This window comes from Lithobates pipiens, unplaced genomic scaffold (assembly GCF_037356315.1).
Source record: "Lithobates pipiens isolate NorthernLeopardFrog02 unplaced genomic scaffold, aLitPip1_a1.2 Scaffold_16, whole genome shotgun sequence".
In the NCBI taxonomy this organism is placed as follows: domain Eukaryota; kingdom Metazoa; phylum Chordata; class Amphibia; order Anura; family Ranidae; genus Lithobates; species Lithobates pipiens.
Window position 1 is genome coordinate 234,081,540 of NW_027507748.1, and position 17,119 is coordinate 234,098,658.

Sequence of the window (17,119 nt, forward strand, 5' to 3'; positions counted from 1 at the left end):
TTCACCTGCTAATTTTTTTTAAACTCAAACGCAAATGCTGGTGGCAGGGTCGTTTCTAGGTGTCAAAAAGACCAGGGGCTTTAGCCCAAATTCCAAGGCTGGCGTGGGCGGGGAAGGGGGGTGGGGGGGTGCTGCGGCACAGCGTTTTTTGGCTGGGCGATGGGGTTATGTGGCAGGGAGTAAGCTCACTTGCTGGTTGTTGCCTGGCTTACTGGTGCCTCTCAATGTTGACCACTAAACTCACCTGCCTGTCACACTGACCTATCTACCTGACACACTCTGACCTATCTACCTGACACACACTGACCTACTTACCTGACACGCACTGATCTACCTAACATACACGCACTGACCTACCTACCTGACACGCACTGACCTACCTGACACACACTGACATACACGCACTGACCTACCTACCTGACATGCACTGACCTGCCAGACATACATACACTGACCTACCTGACATACATACACTGACCTATCTACCTCTACCTGACATACACTGATCTACCTGAAATACACTGACCTACCTGACATACATACACTGATCTACCTAACATACACTGACCTATCTACCTGGCATACACTGACCTACATACACTGATGGTAGTGACACACACTGACCTACCTGACCAGGAGACTTCATGTGTCCTGCAGCAGCAGCTCAGCCGTGGTGTGCGGTGCATGCCCATCTTCACAGCAAGCTGCCGGAGGACCAGTGGGACATCCATCAGCGCTGCAGGCTCCAGAAGGCTATGTGACTCGGCCACACTCGGTGGCGCTTGGGGTAAGATCGGTATTCGCTCTGCGGCACTCGGGGCTACAAGTAGAACAGTGCCCTCTCGAAACTCAGGGCTTTTCAGATCCCACTCGGGGCTTCAACCGTGGTGAGCCCCCCCCCCCCCCCTGCCGACGCCTATGGCTGGTGGCCACATGAACTGTGCCCTTCAGCTCTGTAATGATTAAGCACAAGATGTATGTGTGAAACACATCTATGTGACCACAGTTTGGTGTCTTTGGTGTTATCTTTGTGAAGCAAATAAAAGGCAATCGGAAGTTCTGGATGTGCAGCCATTTCTTTCTTCTTACCCTTCAGCTCTTGTAACTACAGTGACACCAGCAGGTGAGCCAGGTCCTGACACCAGGTTTCAAATATGCCTACATTTACCCCAGCTGCAAAATAAAAATTGAGAGATTGAGAAATTAAGGAAGCAGTGTGCTTTTCCCTTGTGACTCCCTCTGCAATGTATGCATTTCAGTCACGTGAGGCACAAGAAAGCTACGGACTTTGCTTAGAACTTGCCATATTGTTGGCTAGTGTTCAATACGATATATTCATATGTAATGCCCTTGATAATATTTTTTTATAAAGGATATTTAAATGTTAAACATGCAACAACAAAAAAAACTTCATAAAAATACATTCCCTATGTCTAAATAAGTGTATTAGAAATTATAAAACACCATTATCTGTTTTAAGTAAATTGGAAGGGAACAACGTGTATTCCATTGTGTTCTCATAACTCTGTATTGAATTCTCTGCTCTCTTCCTGATTGGTGTTTCCATAGAGTCTTATAGAATTTGATTTCATGATGTCAGAGGTAGGGACAGAGAGCAGACAGTAGTAAATAAATATAGGTATGGTTACTTGGGTTGTGCTTTAGACCTGCACCTGCACTTAAATACTGTGCTGCTTTTGTTCTCTTCAAAAAGTATGGACTGCCACTGATTCTTCTCTTTGTTGAACAAGTATCAGTCAACTTTGTGTATTACCAGCAATTGAAAAACAAATACACCCATGTACCTTGAAATCGATATATAACTGGACATACATGTTAAAGCTTTGCAAAGACATATCAGTAAAAAACACTACAAGATACTGATACAATTGAAACTATACATTCATCGGGATTATCCATTTTACTGTATAATTTGCAATGATGTCTCTCAATTTGGACCACGACTGAACTGTTGTTTGTGGGCATTTTGGAAAATATACTAAAACTCTGCATAACTACTGGATTCTCTGCTCTATTGCTTACAGGAATATGAGTTCTAATTATAACAGTACTGCTTTGGATTTGGACCGTTATCCTCTGTATTCATCTGTGAAATTGTACAATATTGTGAATTCCTCAGACTTGAGAGATGAAGATCTAGCTAAAGTTGAAGTGGCAGTCTTAAGTATTATTTTGGCCATCACAATGCTTGGAAATGTAGGAGTAATATTTGCTATATACAGAAGAGTGAAGAAGATGACCAGGATGCATCTCTTTATTGTTCATCTTGCTATCACTGACTTGGCAGTAGCCCTGTTTCAAATCTTACCCCAGTTGATCTGGGATATTACTTTTCGATTCATTGGTTCTGATTTTGTTTGTAGGACTGTGAAATATACTCAAGTTATGAGCATGTTTGCATCTACTTACATGCTGATGATGATGACTATAGACAGGTACATTGCAGTATGTCATCCACTAAAGACTTTGCAACAGCCAACACAACATGCTTATATCATGATTGGGGTTACATGGATTATCAGTAGCCTTTTAAGTCTTCCTCAGATTTTCATTTTCTCTCTAAAAGAAATTGAACAGCATATAGGAATTGTAGATTGCTGGGCTGACTTTAGATATCCATGGGGTGCTAAAGCCTACATTACATGGACCACCATTTCTTTATTTGCTGTGCCCGTTGGAATCCTTGTAGTATGCTACAGTTTAATTTGCTGTGAGATCTGCAAGAACCTGAAAGGAAAGATTCAGACATCAAGACAGAGACAAGTGATGCCTTCTAGAGTAAGCAGCATACAAACTATTTCCAGAGCCAAGATCCGGACAGTGAAGATGACTTTTGTCATTGTAATTTCATATATCATATGCTGGACACCCTTCTTCAGCGTTCAGATGTGGTCTGTATGGGATGAAAATGCTCCAGATGATGGTAAGTATTATGGTGTTATGTAAATATAATTGTAGTAAACTTGTGTTATTTTTATATAATTTGTTATCTATATAAGATTGTACAATCCATCAAATATCATTAGAACTGATTTATACTGAGCTTGGTATAAAGGTGTACATTTTTTTTTTTACAAGTTAGTCTTAAGCAGCCCATAGATAAGTGCGTTTTTTTCATTCAAGCAGTGGGTTGAACAAAAAAAAAATTTACTTGATTACCCCATCCACCAAGCACTCAATGTGGATGTGGAAATCCTCCCTGCTGAGCTATTGTATTCTGACAGCAGAGAGACTTCCCTGCCATCTGAATACACAATCAGTGGTGCAGGCTATTGCCTGCAGTGCTGATTGAGTGGAGAAAATCTGACAGGGCGTCTGTACAGAAGTGGATCGGCAGATCCACTTCTGTGCAACTTCCCTGCCCTACCCATACATGGATCGAAATTCAGCCAGTCCCTGCAGTCCCTTACTGAATTTCGATCCATGTATGACCGGCTTTAGAGAGTCTGTATTGTCCCTCATCCCAAATATCTATCTTTCTGAAGTGTTTCATTGATGTAGGATAATAGAAAATGTTGAGGACATTGAAAAACATGAATACATTTGGTATAAGGGGGATTAATATATATTTTTTAGGTTGTTGCAGTGTGTAATTGGAAATATGCTTCATTCTACATACAGTATATAGTATGAACTAATTATGTTTGTTTTGTTTTTTATAAAGTCTATGTATAGCGATTTCTTGGATAGAGTGTGGAAGGATTATAACCCATTAGGTTTTTATTGCTCTCTGTGCCCCAAGACAGAAAGTTATGGGATAACTCTTTCAATGAGACTTGTGACATTACAACTATCACAAGGGGGAATGAATTATGTAGCTGCTTCTCCAAGTGAATTCTCCACAGTACCTTTCATCCTCCTGTGTATTCAGGTGCAAGTACTTCGCATCCAGCCATATGGAACAAATGCAATAGAATCCGAAGGACTGCACTTTTAAAAACTGCATCCACTTTACTAATAATCTTTAAAACTACTTAGTCATGAATATGCGCTAGCAGCATGAAACATCATGACTGTTACCTTGCTCTTACAGTGTCTATGTTTGCTGTATATGGCATTTTGAAGTATATGTCTGTCTGTACTGTTAGCTGGCGGCAAGTGGTTAAACACCTAAATCACTAAAATCACTGCTCCCAACCAAATGTAAATTTTTTTGTATTTTTTTTACTCTGGTACCTGCCCCCCACCCCCATGCCATTTGTTTGACAATCCCTTGCTTATTAGCCTAGAAAATGTCCAGAGCTGTTTTTTTAATATTCAACGCCTATTGACGTCTGTCTTATTCAGATTAAGCAGCCGAATTGTAGCCTAGTTCGCCTAACCCTGCTCAAAACCAACCCAGGGATGTTCTGCTCATCAATATAAATATTAATGAGCCAAGCTTCATTTCTAGACCATGGGAAACTTTTATGTTAAACCTAGAGGTTTATATGTGAAGGGGAAACAATACACTTTTCATACACTTTCATACATTTTTCAAAAAATTCACCTTACGCATTGTTAAGCTAGCCATAGACTGAAATTCGGCCAGGTCACCAGGCTGGTTGTCCATTTATTTCGTACGACTACTGCCACCAGCTATAGTCGGCAGCAGTAATCGTATTTTGATGGCAGGGAAACCTGTCAAAATACATCAGTGCAGCAGGAAAAATTCCCCGCTCAACATTGAATCAAGCAATTGAGAAAAAATGCTTAAAGTATGGCCAGCCTTACATCTTTCTGAGACTTCTTGGGAGTTTAGAAGCTACACCGCAGTTAGTTACTGAATAACGTCCAAAATTCAGCCCCTTCTATTGCAGACATAGGCTGACTAATTAAAGGAGGTTAACCAGACTTGAGAGGCAACAGTTGCCTTTCAGTGTACCTACTTCTAAATGGTTGCTGCACACATTGCTTCTGGTCCAAATGATATACCTTAACCAGTACAGTTTCTTTATTAGAATAAAATAAAATGTGTGTGTTCCTTGACATTAGCAGTTTTTTTTCAAACTCTTACTTCTTGTCAACCATGGAATATAACATCATGTTGATCAGCAGATCAGGTACCTATTTGAACAGCAACAGTGTTTCTCAATTCTGGTTGATGCAAATTGGGTAATCTAGTAGTCTTCTGTAAAGATTTGCCATGACAATTCAAGGACCCACTATTTAGCAGCACGCCATCATGTGAAAACATAAAGTTACTCCTCATCCAGGCTTTGATGACATCACTCAGCTTTACTGAAGGAGCACACTTTAATGAGATTGTGAGCTTTCATAGTATCCCACATTGAGGTTGAGTGAGCACATTCTCCTGAGATTTGGAATCCTTGGCTTTCTCAGAATCCCCCGGTGAGGCTGAATGAGGTCACTGGTGCCAGTACGGGAGAAGAGGACCATGATTTCTGGTCTCTAAGTTTTATCAAGTTTTGAAAGCCCTTACATGCAGGTATACACTGCCTGCAGCATAAATAATAGGTTGTAGTGACTTTTCAGTACAACCAGAAAATGCTGCAGGTTATGATAAATCTTTAAGAATGATTAGTCTATCAAATTCACAATATCACTCATTTATGAAAAAGAGAATGCCAAGCAGAGACTAATTTCTTGTGGAAAACAGAAATACAAGCCATCTGCCATGTTCACACATTCTGAATGAAATGGAGATTATGGTTATTAAGATTTATAGTTTTATTTAGACATTTCTCCTAACAAAGGTTTGATATTTCTATTAATTTATAAACTACATATTTGTTGTCCTTTGTTTTGAGTTTCACCTTTTTATTTTTTTCCCCATCTGGACATGTGGAAAATTTGCAATTTATTTGATCAACTTGCACCCTGTGTGTGAGTGTTTGCTTTAATTAGTGTTTACTGCACCATAGAGGCTGAACATGGTTAACATTTTGGCATAGGAGGGGAAAGTATATCAAGATCCACTGAAAATAAATTCTGAAAAAGAGCAGCATTTTCCAATTGAAATGTGTCAGTTTGAGTGCAATGATGACATCACCTAGGTAGGGGAGTTATTTTTTGTGCTCACTGAATAGCGGTGCTGTCGGCTGGCTCATCCATGGTCAGGATCCAGCTGACACTGCGTACTCTCATGTCCAAGCCTACTTGTCTTTACTGGCAGCTGTCTTTAACATTGCAGTGCTTCTGTGTTTACCACCTGACAGTTGGATTGTGAGTATTGCACTCTTGACTCGTGAGCTCCATCTAGTATGTATGCATGGGTACTGCTGTGTCCTACATTCCAAAACCACATTGAGCAATGTGATTCATCATGTGGTGAGTGGCTGCTTTTGGGCATCTAGTTTGCAGTCTCATTATTAACAGTTATATTATTGCCAACGCTTTATATTTGGAATTAGCTTTATCATTGTATTTTGATATTATCTTTTTATTGATCTTTAAAAGGAATTTAGCATCCATTTAGTGCAATATATGCAGACTCAATTGAATGCTGGATTAAGCCAGGCTAGTAAGAGTATGCCCTAATATTATTTGTTCTGTATCTATTTTTACAACCATGGGAGGGGAGTCCTTTGGAACACAACTTCATCATAATCTAATTTGGCATCCTTGTGCACTGCATGACATCTTCTACTTGTAGTCTATTCATTCACACATCCCTGTAAATTTATGACATGGCTATGCAGGTGGAGCTGTGCAGAGTCACGACAATGATACATGTGGCCGTGGCTGTGGGGGAGAAGAACTTCTGCCCTCTGTCACAGGAAGGGAACTTGTTACATGCTACACCCTAAATATTGGTGTGAAAACCACAGGAAATATCCTACAGTATTCAACATTTAGCATGAGAATACAAAAAATAGGTGCCCCTAAATGTAGAAGGTCTGGTAGCTGAACGACCCTTTCAGTACTTAGGTTATGTGTCCTACTCCACAAAGGCCTGCTATCAACACAGCCAGGGGCATACATACATGGGTCACAATTGCTACCTGGTCCCATGCTGCAGCGAGCCTGTGCGCCCCAGCGTAGACCTAGATAGGAGTAGCGATGGGGGCAGCTGCATACAGACAACCGATCTCTCCATTTTTCTCCTGCAGCCACTGAATGCTGGCAGCATTATGCTCTAATATGGATGCAGTCTGCTCTACCCTAAGGGCCCTCCGATCTGTTTTTTAAGCAGATCGGATTGCAGATAGGCAGGTGTAAGCAGACATGAGTCTGTTTACATCTATAGAGGTGAAACAGACAGGCAGACCCGATTGCGTAAAAGGAGCCTAAAGCTGCTTTCACACTGATATACAGCAGTTTACCTGCATCTCAACTGACCTCGATCTTCACTTCTTCCTCCGGATTCCTGCAGCTGGTTGCTGCTGTCCCCAGGTGGTTATAACTGGTGGCTGCTACTGGCTGTCCTCCAGGGCTGGTACTGCCCTTGGGTACTGCCTGCTGGTACTGCTGGCATATACCGATGGCTGGTACTGCTGGTTGGTACTGCTGGCGGGTACTGGTAATGCTGGCTGGTACTGCTGGTGGGTACCGGTACTGCTGGCTGGTACTGGTACTGCTGGCGGGTGCTGGTGGGTACTGGTACTGCTGGTGGGTACTGGTACTGCTGGCTGGTACTGGTACTGCTGACGGGTACTGGTACTGCTGGTGGGTATTGGTACTGCTGTTGAGTACTGATACTGCTGGTGGTTACTGATACTGCTGGCTGGTACTGGTACTGTTGGCTGGTACTGCTTGTGGGTATTGGTACTGCTGGCTGGTACTGGTACTGCTGGCGGGTACTGGTACTGTTGGCTGGTACTGCTGGCTAGTACTGCTGGTGAGTATTGGTACTGCTGGCTGGTACTGGTACTGCTGGATGGTACTGCTGGCTGGTACTGGTACTGCTGGTAGGTACTGGTACAGCTGGTGGGTACTGTTACTGCTGACGGGTACTGGTACGACTGGTGGTTACTGGTACCGCTGGTGAGTACTGGTACTGATGACTGGTACTAGTACTGCTGGCAGGGACTGGTACTGCTGGCTGGTACTGGTGGCTGGTACTGCAGGGGGGGTACTGGTACTTCTAGCTGGTACTGCTGGTGGGTACTGGTACTGGTGGCTGGTACTGCTGGCTCTGGCACTGCTGGCTGATGTTTGAGGGCCACTTTAGCGACTTGGTAACCGGTCGCGGGCCACAATGAGAGTAAAGGGCGGATGGCAGGTCTGTGTCCACTCTGCATATGTAGAGCAGACACGGATGCAGTCCGCTCTACCCTAAGGGCCCTCCGATCTGGCCAGACAGAAGGGGACAGATCTCCTTCTGTTTTTTAAGCAGATCGGATTGCAGATAGGCAGGTGTAAGCAGACATGAGTCTGTTTACATCTATAGAGGTGAATGGAGGGTCCGCCTGAAAAACAGACGGGCAGACCCAATCGGACCGATCACATCAAAGGAGCCTAAAGCTGCTTTCACACTGATATACAGCAGTTTACCTGCATCTCAACTGACCTTGATCTTCACTACTTCCTCCGGATTCCTGCAGCTGGTTGCTGCTGTCCCCCAGGTGGTTATAACTGGTGGCTGCTGCTGGCTGTCCTCCAGGGCTGGTACTGCCGTTGGGTACTGCCTGCTGGTACTGCTGGCATATACCGATGGCTGGTACTGCTGGTTGGTACTGCTGGCGGGTACTGGTACTGCTGGCTGGTACTGCTGGTGGGTACTGGTACTGCTGGCTGGTACTGGTACTGCTGGCGGGTGCTGGTGGGTACTGGTACTGCTGGTGGGTATTGGTACTGCTGGCTGGTACTGGTACTGCTGGTGGGTACTGGTACTGCTGCTGGGTATTGGTACTGCTGTTTGGTACTGATACTGCTGGTGGGTACTGATACTGCTGGCTGGTACTGGTACTGCTGGCTGGTACTGCTTGTGGGTATTGGTACTGTTGGCTGGTACTGGTACTGCTGGCTGGTACTGGTACTGCTGGCGGGTACTGGTACTGTTGGCTGGTAGTGCTGGCTAGTACTGCTGGTGAGTATTGGTACTGCTGACTGGTACTGCTGGATGGTACTGCTGGCTGGTACTGCTGGTGGGTACTGGTACAGCTGGTGGGTACTGTTACTGCTGACGGGTACTGGTACTGCTGGTGGTTACTGGTACCGCTGGTGAGTACTGGTACTGCTGGCTGGTACTAGTACTGCTGGCAGGTACTGAGGGCTGGTACTGCAAGGGGGGTACTGGTACTTCTCGCTGGTACTGGTACTGCTGGCAGGTACTGGTACTGCTGGTGGGTACTGGTACTGGTGGCTGGTACTGCTGGCTGGTACTAGCACTGCTGGCTCTGGCACTGCTGGCTGCTGTCTGAGATCGCAGGAAGCATACAGCTGCAGTAGAGAGCATGCTTCCTGTCACAGACAGAGTACATTTGGTATCACTCTGCCTGTGAAGGAGCTGGCGATATACTGGAAGCATCGGCTCTGCTTCCTTTAGGATCGGCTCCGTTGTTCGTGCTGATGCTCAGAGATGGCAGGTCAGGAACCCACGATCTGGGCTTGCCGACCCGCCATCTCATCTGCGGGCCACATGTGCACCCCCGAGGTATGTTGTGGTCGTTCAGGTGCTTATCTCATAGTTTTTTTTAATGATTGATGCTCCCTACTGAAACCACTGCCTGTGGAAGGGAATTCCACATCCTAATCACTCTTAGAGTAAAGAAACCTCTACGCAGTTTAAGGGTAAACTGCTTTTCTTTTCATTTTAGTGAATGGCCACATGTCTTGTTAAATTTCCTTATGCGGAAATTTTTTATCCCTATCGTGGGGTCCCCAGTACGGTATTTGTACATTGAAATCATATCCCCTCTCAAGCGTCTCTCCTCCAGAGAGAATAAGTTCAGTTCTCATAAACTTTCCTCATAACTAAGGTCCTCCAGACCCTTTATAAGTTTTGTTGCCCTCCTCTGGACTCTCTCCAGTTCCAGCACATCCTTCCTGGAAGGACTGGATACTCCAGGTGCAGCCGAACCAGAGTCTTGTAGAGTGGGAGAATTATCATATTATCTCTGGAGTTAATCCGCTTTTTAATGCATGTAAATATTCTGTTAGCAATGGCATGAAATGCCAAGCAGCTGCAAGCAAAGCGGAGTCTGTCATCTACTAGGACCCCCAGAGGCCCCCCCCCCCCCCCCCCCCCCGGGAGTAGATTGCAGTCATATTTTTTCCACCCAAATGCATTATTTTAAATTTTTGTACAACAAACCTCATTTGCCATGTAGTTGCCCACCCCAATAATTGTTCAGATCTTATTGCAAGGTTTCCACATCCTACGAAGAAGTTATTGCCCTGCTTAGCTTAGTATCGTCCGCAAATACAGAGATTGAACTGTTTATCTAATCTTCCAGGTCGTTTATGAATAAATTAAATATGATTAGTACCAGGACAGAACCCTGGGAGACCCCACTTTGCACCCCTGCCCATTCTGAGTACTCCCCATTTATCACTACCCTTTGAACTCGCCCCTGTAGCCAGTTTTCAATCCATGTACTCACCCTATGGTCCATGCCAAGAGACCTTACTTTGTACTGTAAATGTTTATGGGGAACTGTATCAAATTCTTTTGCAAAATCCACCACTTCTATGGGCTTCCTTTAGTCAGATGGCAGCTCACCTCTTCATAGAAGGTTAATAGATTGATTTGGCAAGAATGATTCTTCATGAATCCATGCTGATTACTGCTAATAATACAGTTGTTATTGCTAAAATCTTATATATAGTCCTTATCATCCCCTCCAGGACCTTGCATACAATTGATGTTAGGCTAACTGGTTAGTAATTCCAATAGATGTATCTTGGCCCTTTGGTGCTACATTGGCTTTTGTCCAATCAGCTGGTACCATTCCAGTCAGTAGAAGGTTAAAATCACAGGAATCCTACTGGATCTTCACCTTGAAAACACTGCGCCCAGATGGTTTAATTGCGATCACTGAAATTATAGACGAGTGATAGTACCATTGTTATTTTTTCATTTTCTAATTTCAATGCACAACAGCATTTTATTTAGATGCATCTTAAGACTCTGATCTTGAAGTTCCATATTACTATGCTATACATTTTCACACATACATCGCACATCGGTCCCTACCCTCAAGGTCCCTAACTCACATTCATATACTAGGGCCAATTTTGGACAGAAGCCAATTAACTTACCAGCATGTCTTTGGGGTGTGGGAGGAAACCGGAGTACCCGGAGGAAACCCACACAGGCACAGGGAGAACATGCAAACTCCAGGCAGGTAGTGTTGTGGTTGGGATTCTAACCAGCAACCCTTTTTACTGCTAGGTGAGAGTGCTACCCCCTACACCACTGTGCCGCCCACTAGTCACTTCTAGATAATTTGATATAACACTATTCCGATTCTCACAGGCAGAACACAGATGATAACCATTATCACTCTATCTTGTCTCTTAAAGTGTGAGTCTATGTATAAAACATGTAAAGAATATATGTGTCATATCATCACATGCCTCTAGCCTTTTTATTTTGATCTTTTTTTCTACTCAGATTCTTCAGATGTTGCATTTACCATCACCATGCTCCTGGCCTGCCTAAGCAGTTGTAGTAACCCTTGGATCTATATGTTCTACAGTAGTCCCCAGTTGTGTCCACGGATTCGTCTTCCTCATTCCCACAGGCAGAATTCTACAGGAAGTGCATCAAGCCATCGGGATACTCTTCTGATTCAGATTCGGACACACTCAATGCAGATGCAAGCCACATGCCAGAGCATTAGGGACCTGTATCCAGCATTTGATGACACAGTCATAGAAACAGGACTCCTCTAAGCCATATACAATAATAAAAAAAAAAAAGAACTCTTTATAAAATAAGTAGTTATAGAATAACCAAGGATTTTTAAATCTGCTCTTTAATATTTTGTGCTACATAGTTCTTAGTTGATTGATTATTCATAGTTTGCTACCTACATAATGATATATTTCTGTGTATCTACATATAATGTTTACTTATTTAAGCAAACTTGTCTCTTGCCCATTCAGGGCAGTGTAATAGATTCCCTTTAGAGCAAGGAGGATTCTAAGCATTTACCTACATAGTGAATAAATAAGATGGACACCTGTATGAGTAAGATAAAGAATGCTTACATTACACACATGTCTTTGCCATCTTTTTAACCACTTGCTTACTGGGCACTTAAACCCCCCTCAGTCCCAGACCAATTTTCAGCTTTCAGCGCTGATGCACTTTGAATGACAATTGCGCGGGCATACAACACTGTACCCAAATGAAATTTTTATCATTTTTTTCCCACAAATAGAGCTTTCTTTTGGTGGTATTTAGTTACAGCTCGGAGTTTTATTTTTTGCTAAACAAACAAAAAAAGATGCAAAAAAAAAAATCATGTTTTAATAGTTTGTTATAAAATTTTGCAAACGGGTCATTTTTCTCCTTCATTGAAGTGCGCTGATTAGGCGGCACTGATAGGCTGCATTGGTGGGCACTGATGGGCTGCATTGGTGGGCACTGATAGGCTGCATTGGTGGGCACTGATAGGCTGCACTGGTGGGCACTGATAGGCATAGTTAAGGCGGCACTAATAGGCACAGATAAGGCGGCACCGATGGGCACAGATAAGGCGGCACTGATGGGCAAAGATGGGCACAGATAAGATGGCACGGATGGGTGGCACGGATAAGTGGCACGGATGGGTGGCACGGATGGGCACTGATAGGTACCACAGATAGATGGGACTGATGGGCACTGATAGGTGGCACTGATAGGTGGCTCTGATAGGTGGCACTGCTGGGCACTGATGGGCGGCACTGCTGGGCACTGATGGGCGGCACTGCTGGGCACTGATGGGCGGCACTGGGGTGCAGCACCTTTGAGGCAGATTGTGGGCACTGTGGGTGGCACTGTGGGTGGCTGTGAGGTGGCACTGTGGGTGGCACTGTGGGTGGCACTGTGGGTGGCACTGTGGGCACTATGGGCACTGACGAGGGGCACTTACTTTTGCTTTTACTTTTACTTCAGGATGGCACTGCGGGAGGCAGGTGGGCACTGGCAGGGGGCAGGTGGTCCCTTGTATTGATGGCCGTGATCGGGACTGATGTCCCAATCACGGCCGCCGGTGATCGGCTTTTTTTTTTCTCCTCGCGCTGTCAGCGCGAGGAGGAATAATAGCCGATTACCGGCTCCGTTCTATCACATGATCAGCTGTCATTGGCTGACAGCTGATCACGTGATAAGGGGTCGGGATCGACCCCTTGCACGGATCGGTGATCAGGCGAGTCTCAGGGGGCGCGCAGGCCGCTCGTACACGGGATGACGTCAATAGACGTCGTCCTGGAAATGTAGGTCCGCGCTAATGCCGTCATTTGGCAATAGCGCGGATCCCAAGTGGTTAAATTGCTGGAGCCCTCTGCATAAATTGTGTGTTAGGCCCAAAATTTGCCCGTGCTTACAAAATGTTAAAAGCATAGTTCACCTTTTCCAAAAAACTGCCTATGAAGGTAAGGGGCACCTGTAGGGATGAGCTTTATGTTCGGGTTGAACATTGGCTGTTCGCCTGTTCGCCGAATAGTGAACAATTTTAGGTGTTCACGGCAAATTCGAAAGCCGTAGAACACCCTTTAAAACTCCATGGGAGAAATCAAAAATGTTAATTTTAAAGGTTTATTTGCAAGTTATTGTCATAAAAAGTTTTTGATGACCTGAGTCCTGTCCCAGGGGACATGTATCAATGCAAAAAAAAAAGTTTAGAAAACAGCAGTTTTTTCAGGAGCACTGATTTTAATAAAGCTTAAAGTGAAACAATAAAAGTGTAATATTCCTGTAAATTTCATACCTGGGGGGTGTCTATAGTATGCCTGTAAATGGGCGCATGTTTCCCCTGTTTAGAACATTGTGTCTTTCTTTTGTCCTTGTACGCATTATTTTCATCACTGCTTCCGAAAAAACTGCAGTTTTTGAAACTTTTTTTGGAATTGATACATGTCCCCTGGGGCAGGACCTGGGTCCCCAAACACTTTTTATGACAATAACTTGCATATAAGCCTTTAAAATTAGCACTTTTGATTATTCATGTTCGTGTCCCATAGACTTTAACAGTGTTCGCGTGTTCAAACAAATTTTTTGCCTGTTCGCATGTTCTGGATGTGAACCGAACCGGGAGGTGTTCGGCTCATCCCTGGGCACCTGTATATAAAAACAAACTGTCGCTTTGACTAGAATTGAATAACACCTTTTCTATAGGAGTAGGTCATTTACAGTATCTCACAAAGGTGAGTATACCCCTCGCATTTTTGTAAATACAGTATCTAAAAAAAGTGAGTACACCCCTCACATTTTTGTAAATACAGTATCTCACAAAAGTGAGTACACCCCTCATATTTTTGTAAATATTTTATATCTTTTCATGTGACAACACTGAAGAAATTACACTTTGCTACAATGTAAAGTAGAGTGTACAGCTTGTATGACAGAGTAAATGTACTGTCCCCTCAAAATACTTCAACACACAGCCATTAATGTCTAAACCACTGGCAACAAAAGTGAGTATACCCCTAAGTGAAATTGTCCAAATTGAGCCCAAAGTGTCAATATTTTGTGTGGCCACTATTATTTTCCAGTACTGCCTTAACCCTCTTGGGCATGGAGTTTACCAGAGCTATTTAGCCATTTTCCCAGCCATTTTCTCAGCCAGATGTCATGTGACTCATTAATGTTACAAGGTCTCAGGTGTGAATAGGGAGCTGGTGTGTTAAATTTGGTGTTATCGCTCTCACTCTCTCATACTGGTCACTGGAAGTTCAACATGGCACCTCATGGCAAAGAACTCTCTGAGTATCTGAAAAAAATAATTGTTGCCTCTACCTAAAGATGGCTTAGGCTATAAGAAGGTTGCCAAGACACTGAAATTGAGCTGCAGTACGGTGGCCAAGACCATACAGCGGTTTAGCAGGACAGGTTCCACTCAGAACAGACCAAAGAAGTTGAGTGCACATACTCAGCATCATATCTAGAGGTTGTCTTTGGGAAATAGACGTATGAGTGCTGCCAGCATTGCTGCAGAGGTTGAAGTGGTGGGGGGTCAGCCTGTCAGTGCTCAGACCATCGCACACTGCATCAAATTGGTCTGCATGGCCAGGACTATCTTTAAGGCAGGACAAAAGAGGCAGCTGACCTGGCACCTGTCATTGTTGTGGGGCCCAAAGTAGCGGCCTCATACTTGCCAACTATCCCAGTTTAAATTCCCTCATCCCTTAAAGTTTTAGTCCCATGATGTGTCCTGATATCTCAGTGGAAAGTTCTGTTAATAATGCTGCCTAGCTCTGCCCTATTGTGTAAAGATGACTCACCTGCAGACCCTGTGCTTACATGCAAAGACCGGCATTGATATGTAAATAGAGGTGGCATTCATATGTAAATAGTGGCAGACTGTCAGCATTCATATGTAAATAGAGGCAGCATTCATATGTGTATCATGCCCCCCCAAGGGCATATCCACCTTCACCTAGACTGAATGCTAACCACTGGGAAGAAAAAGGAGCATGCTTGAAATTCCTGCCTACAACTGTGGTCATTAAGCCTACTATCAGCCTGTTCTGCAAAGGTAAGCAAACCCTAGAGCTTATCTGTCTGGTTTGCTTCAAACTAAGATTTATAGATGAGAACTCCATGGTTTAATCTCCTTCAATCACTATATTCCTGTCACTTATCTATATGCAGAGCCTGAGAGGACATAGGTGGCCTCTTGCACAGTTCCTGTCCGAGCAGAACTGGATAGTGAGACAGAGAGTACAAGGACAAAAGAAAGACACAAGTGCCAAGGTGTAGCCACTGTGAACAGGAATGATGAGCAGAGGTGCAGCTGGGGATGCACTGTGGAAGTGACAAGTTCAGTGGATACACCAGGACCTATACAGAATAAATGTCAAGAACAGGCAGATGTTGGAAACAATCAGGCAGTGAGGTACAAAATCTCTTGGCAGAAGCGTGGTCAGTAGTCCAGGTCAGGGTCGGTAGCAGAGGCAGAAAGCAAACATGAGCAGGTAATGATAACCAGAGAAGTAGGGATGAGCTTCGAGTTCGAGTCGAACTCATGTTCGACTCGAACATTGCCTGTTCAGCGAACAGTGAACAATTTGGGCTGTTCGCAGCAAATTCGAAAAGCCGGAACACCCTATACAAGTCTATGGGAGAAATCTAAAGTGCTCATTTTAAAGGGTAATATGCAGGTTACTGTCCTAAAAAGTGTTTGGGGACCCGGGTCCTGCCCCAGGGGACATGGATCAATGCAAATAAAAGTTTTAAAAATGGCCGTTTTTTCAGGAGCAGTGATTTTAATAATGATTAAAGTGAAACAATAAAAGTGTAATATTCCTTTAAATTTCGTAGCTGGGGGGTATCTATAGTATGCCTGTGAAGGGGCGCATGTTTCTGGTGCTTAGAACTGTCCCTGCACAAAGTGTCATTTGTGCAGGAAAAAAAGTATTTTAAAATCACTTGCGGCTAAATTGTCGGCTCCCCGTAATACAGAGAACACTCAATGAGTGTTCTCTGTATTAGCCGACAATTCATTCATTCATTGATTAAAAAAAAAAAAAAAAGCGTGGGGGTTCCCCTAAATTCAATTACCAGGCCCTTCAGGTCTGACATGGATATTAAAGGGAACCCCGTGTCAAATTTTAAAAAAAATTGACGTGGGGGTCCCCCTAAATATCCATACCAGACCCTTCAGGTCTCCGGGGTCCAGCGATGGATGATCATATCCAGCGACGGGGGATCTCTCAGTCCAGCGCTGTCCATACATCCTTCTTCTGTCTCCATTGCGGAGACACTGCGGAGATCCCAGCGCTGACGTTTCTTATATTAGGAGGGCGGGGCCACCCGTCACCGGACCCCGCCCCTCTGACGCTGGAGAGGGAAGCCAGGGGTTCCCCAGTGACGTGTGGGTGACCCCGCCCACTCTGATGTAACGCAGGTTTCCGTTACATCAGAGGGGGCGGGGTCACCCATACGTCTGATAAGCCCCCCGCCCGTAGACCCTCACAACCACCGGCCAGGGTTGTGAGGATGAGGCCCTTGTCTTCATCAACATGGGGACAAGGTGCTTTGAGGGGTCACAGACCCCCAAAGCAT

General features: G+C 44.2%; 1 protein-coding gene across 1 annotated transcript; it reads left to right on the top strand.

The window, feature by feature from the left end:
• Positions 1–1,696: 1,696 nt before the first annotated feature.
• Positions 1,697–12,085, top strand: AVPR1B (arginine vasopressin receptor 1B). Its single transcript, XM_077484559.1, has 2 exons — positions 1,697–2,944; positions 11,522–12,085. The coding sequence occupies exons 1-2, from the start codon at positions 2,050–2,052 to the stop codon at positions 11,800–11,802; spliced, it is 1,176 nt and encodes a 391-aa protein (XP_077340685.1). The 5' UTR covers positions 1,697–2,049; the 3' UTR covers positions 11,803–12,085.
• The last annotated feature ends 5,034 nt before the right edge of the window (positions 12,086–17,119 follow it).

Excerpts from the sequence above, each read along its gene's own strand:
- AVPR1B (XM_077484559.1), top strand. The coding sequence starts at position 2,050 with ATGAGTTCTAATTATAACAGTACTGCTTTGGATTTGGACCGTTATCCT. Across the intron at positions 2,945-11,521 it reads TGAAAATGCTCCAGATGATG|ATTCTTCAGATGTTGCATTT; the intron begins GTAAGTATTATG and ends TTTTCTACTCAG.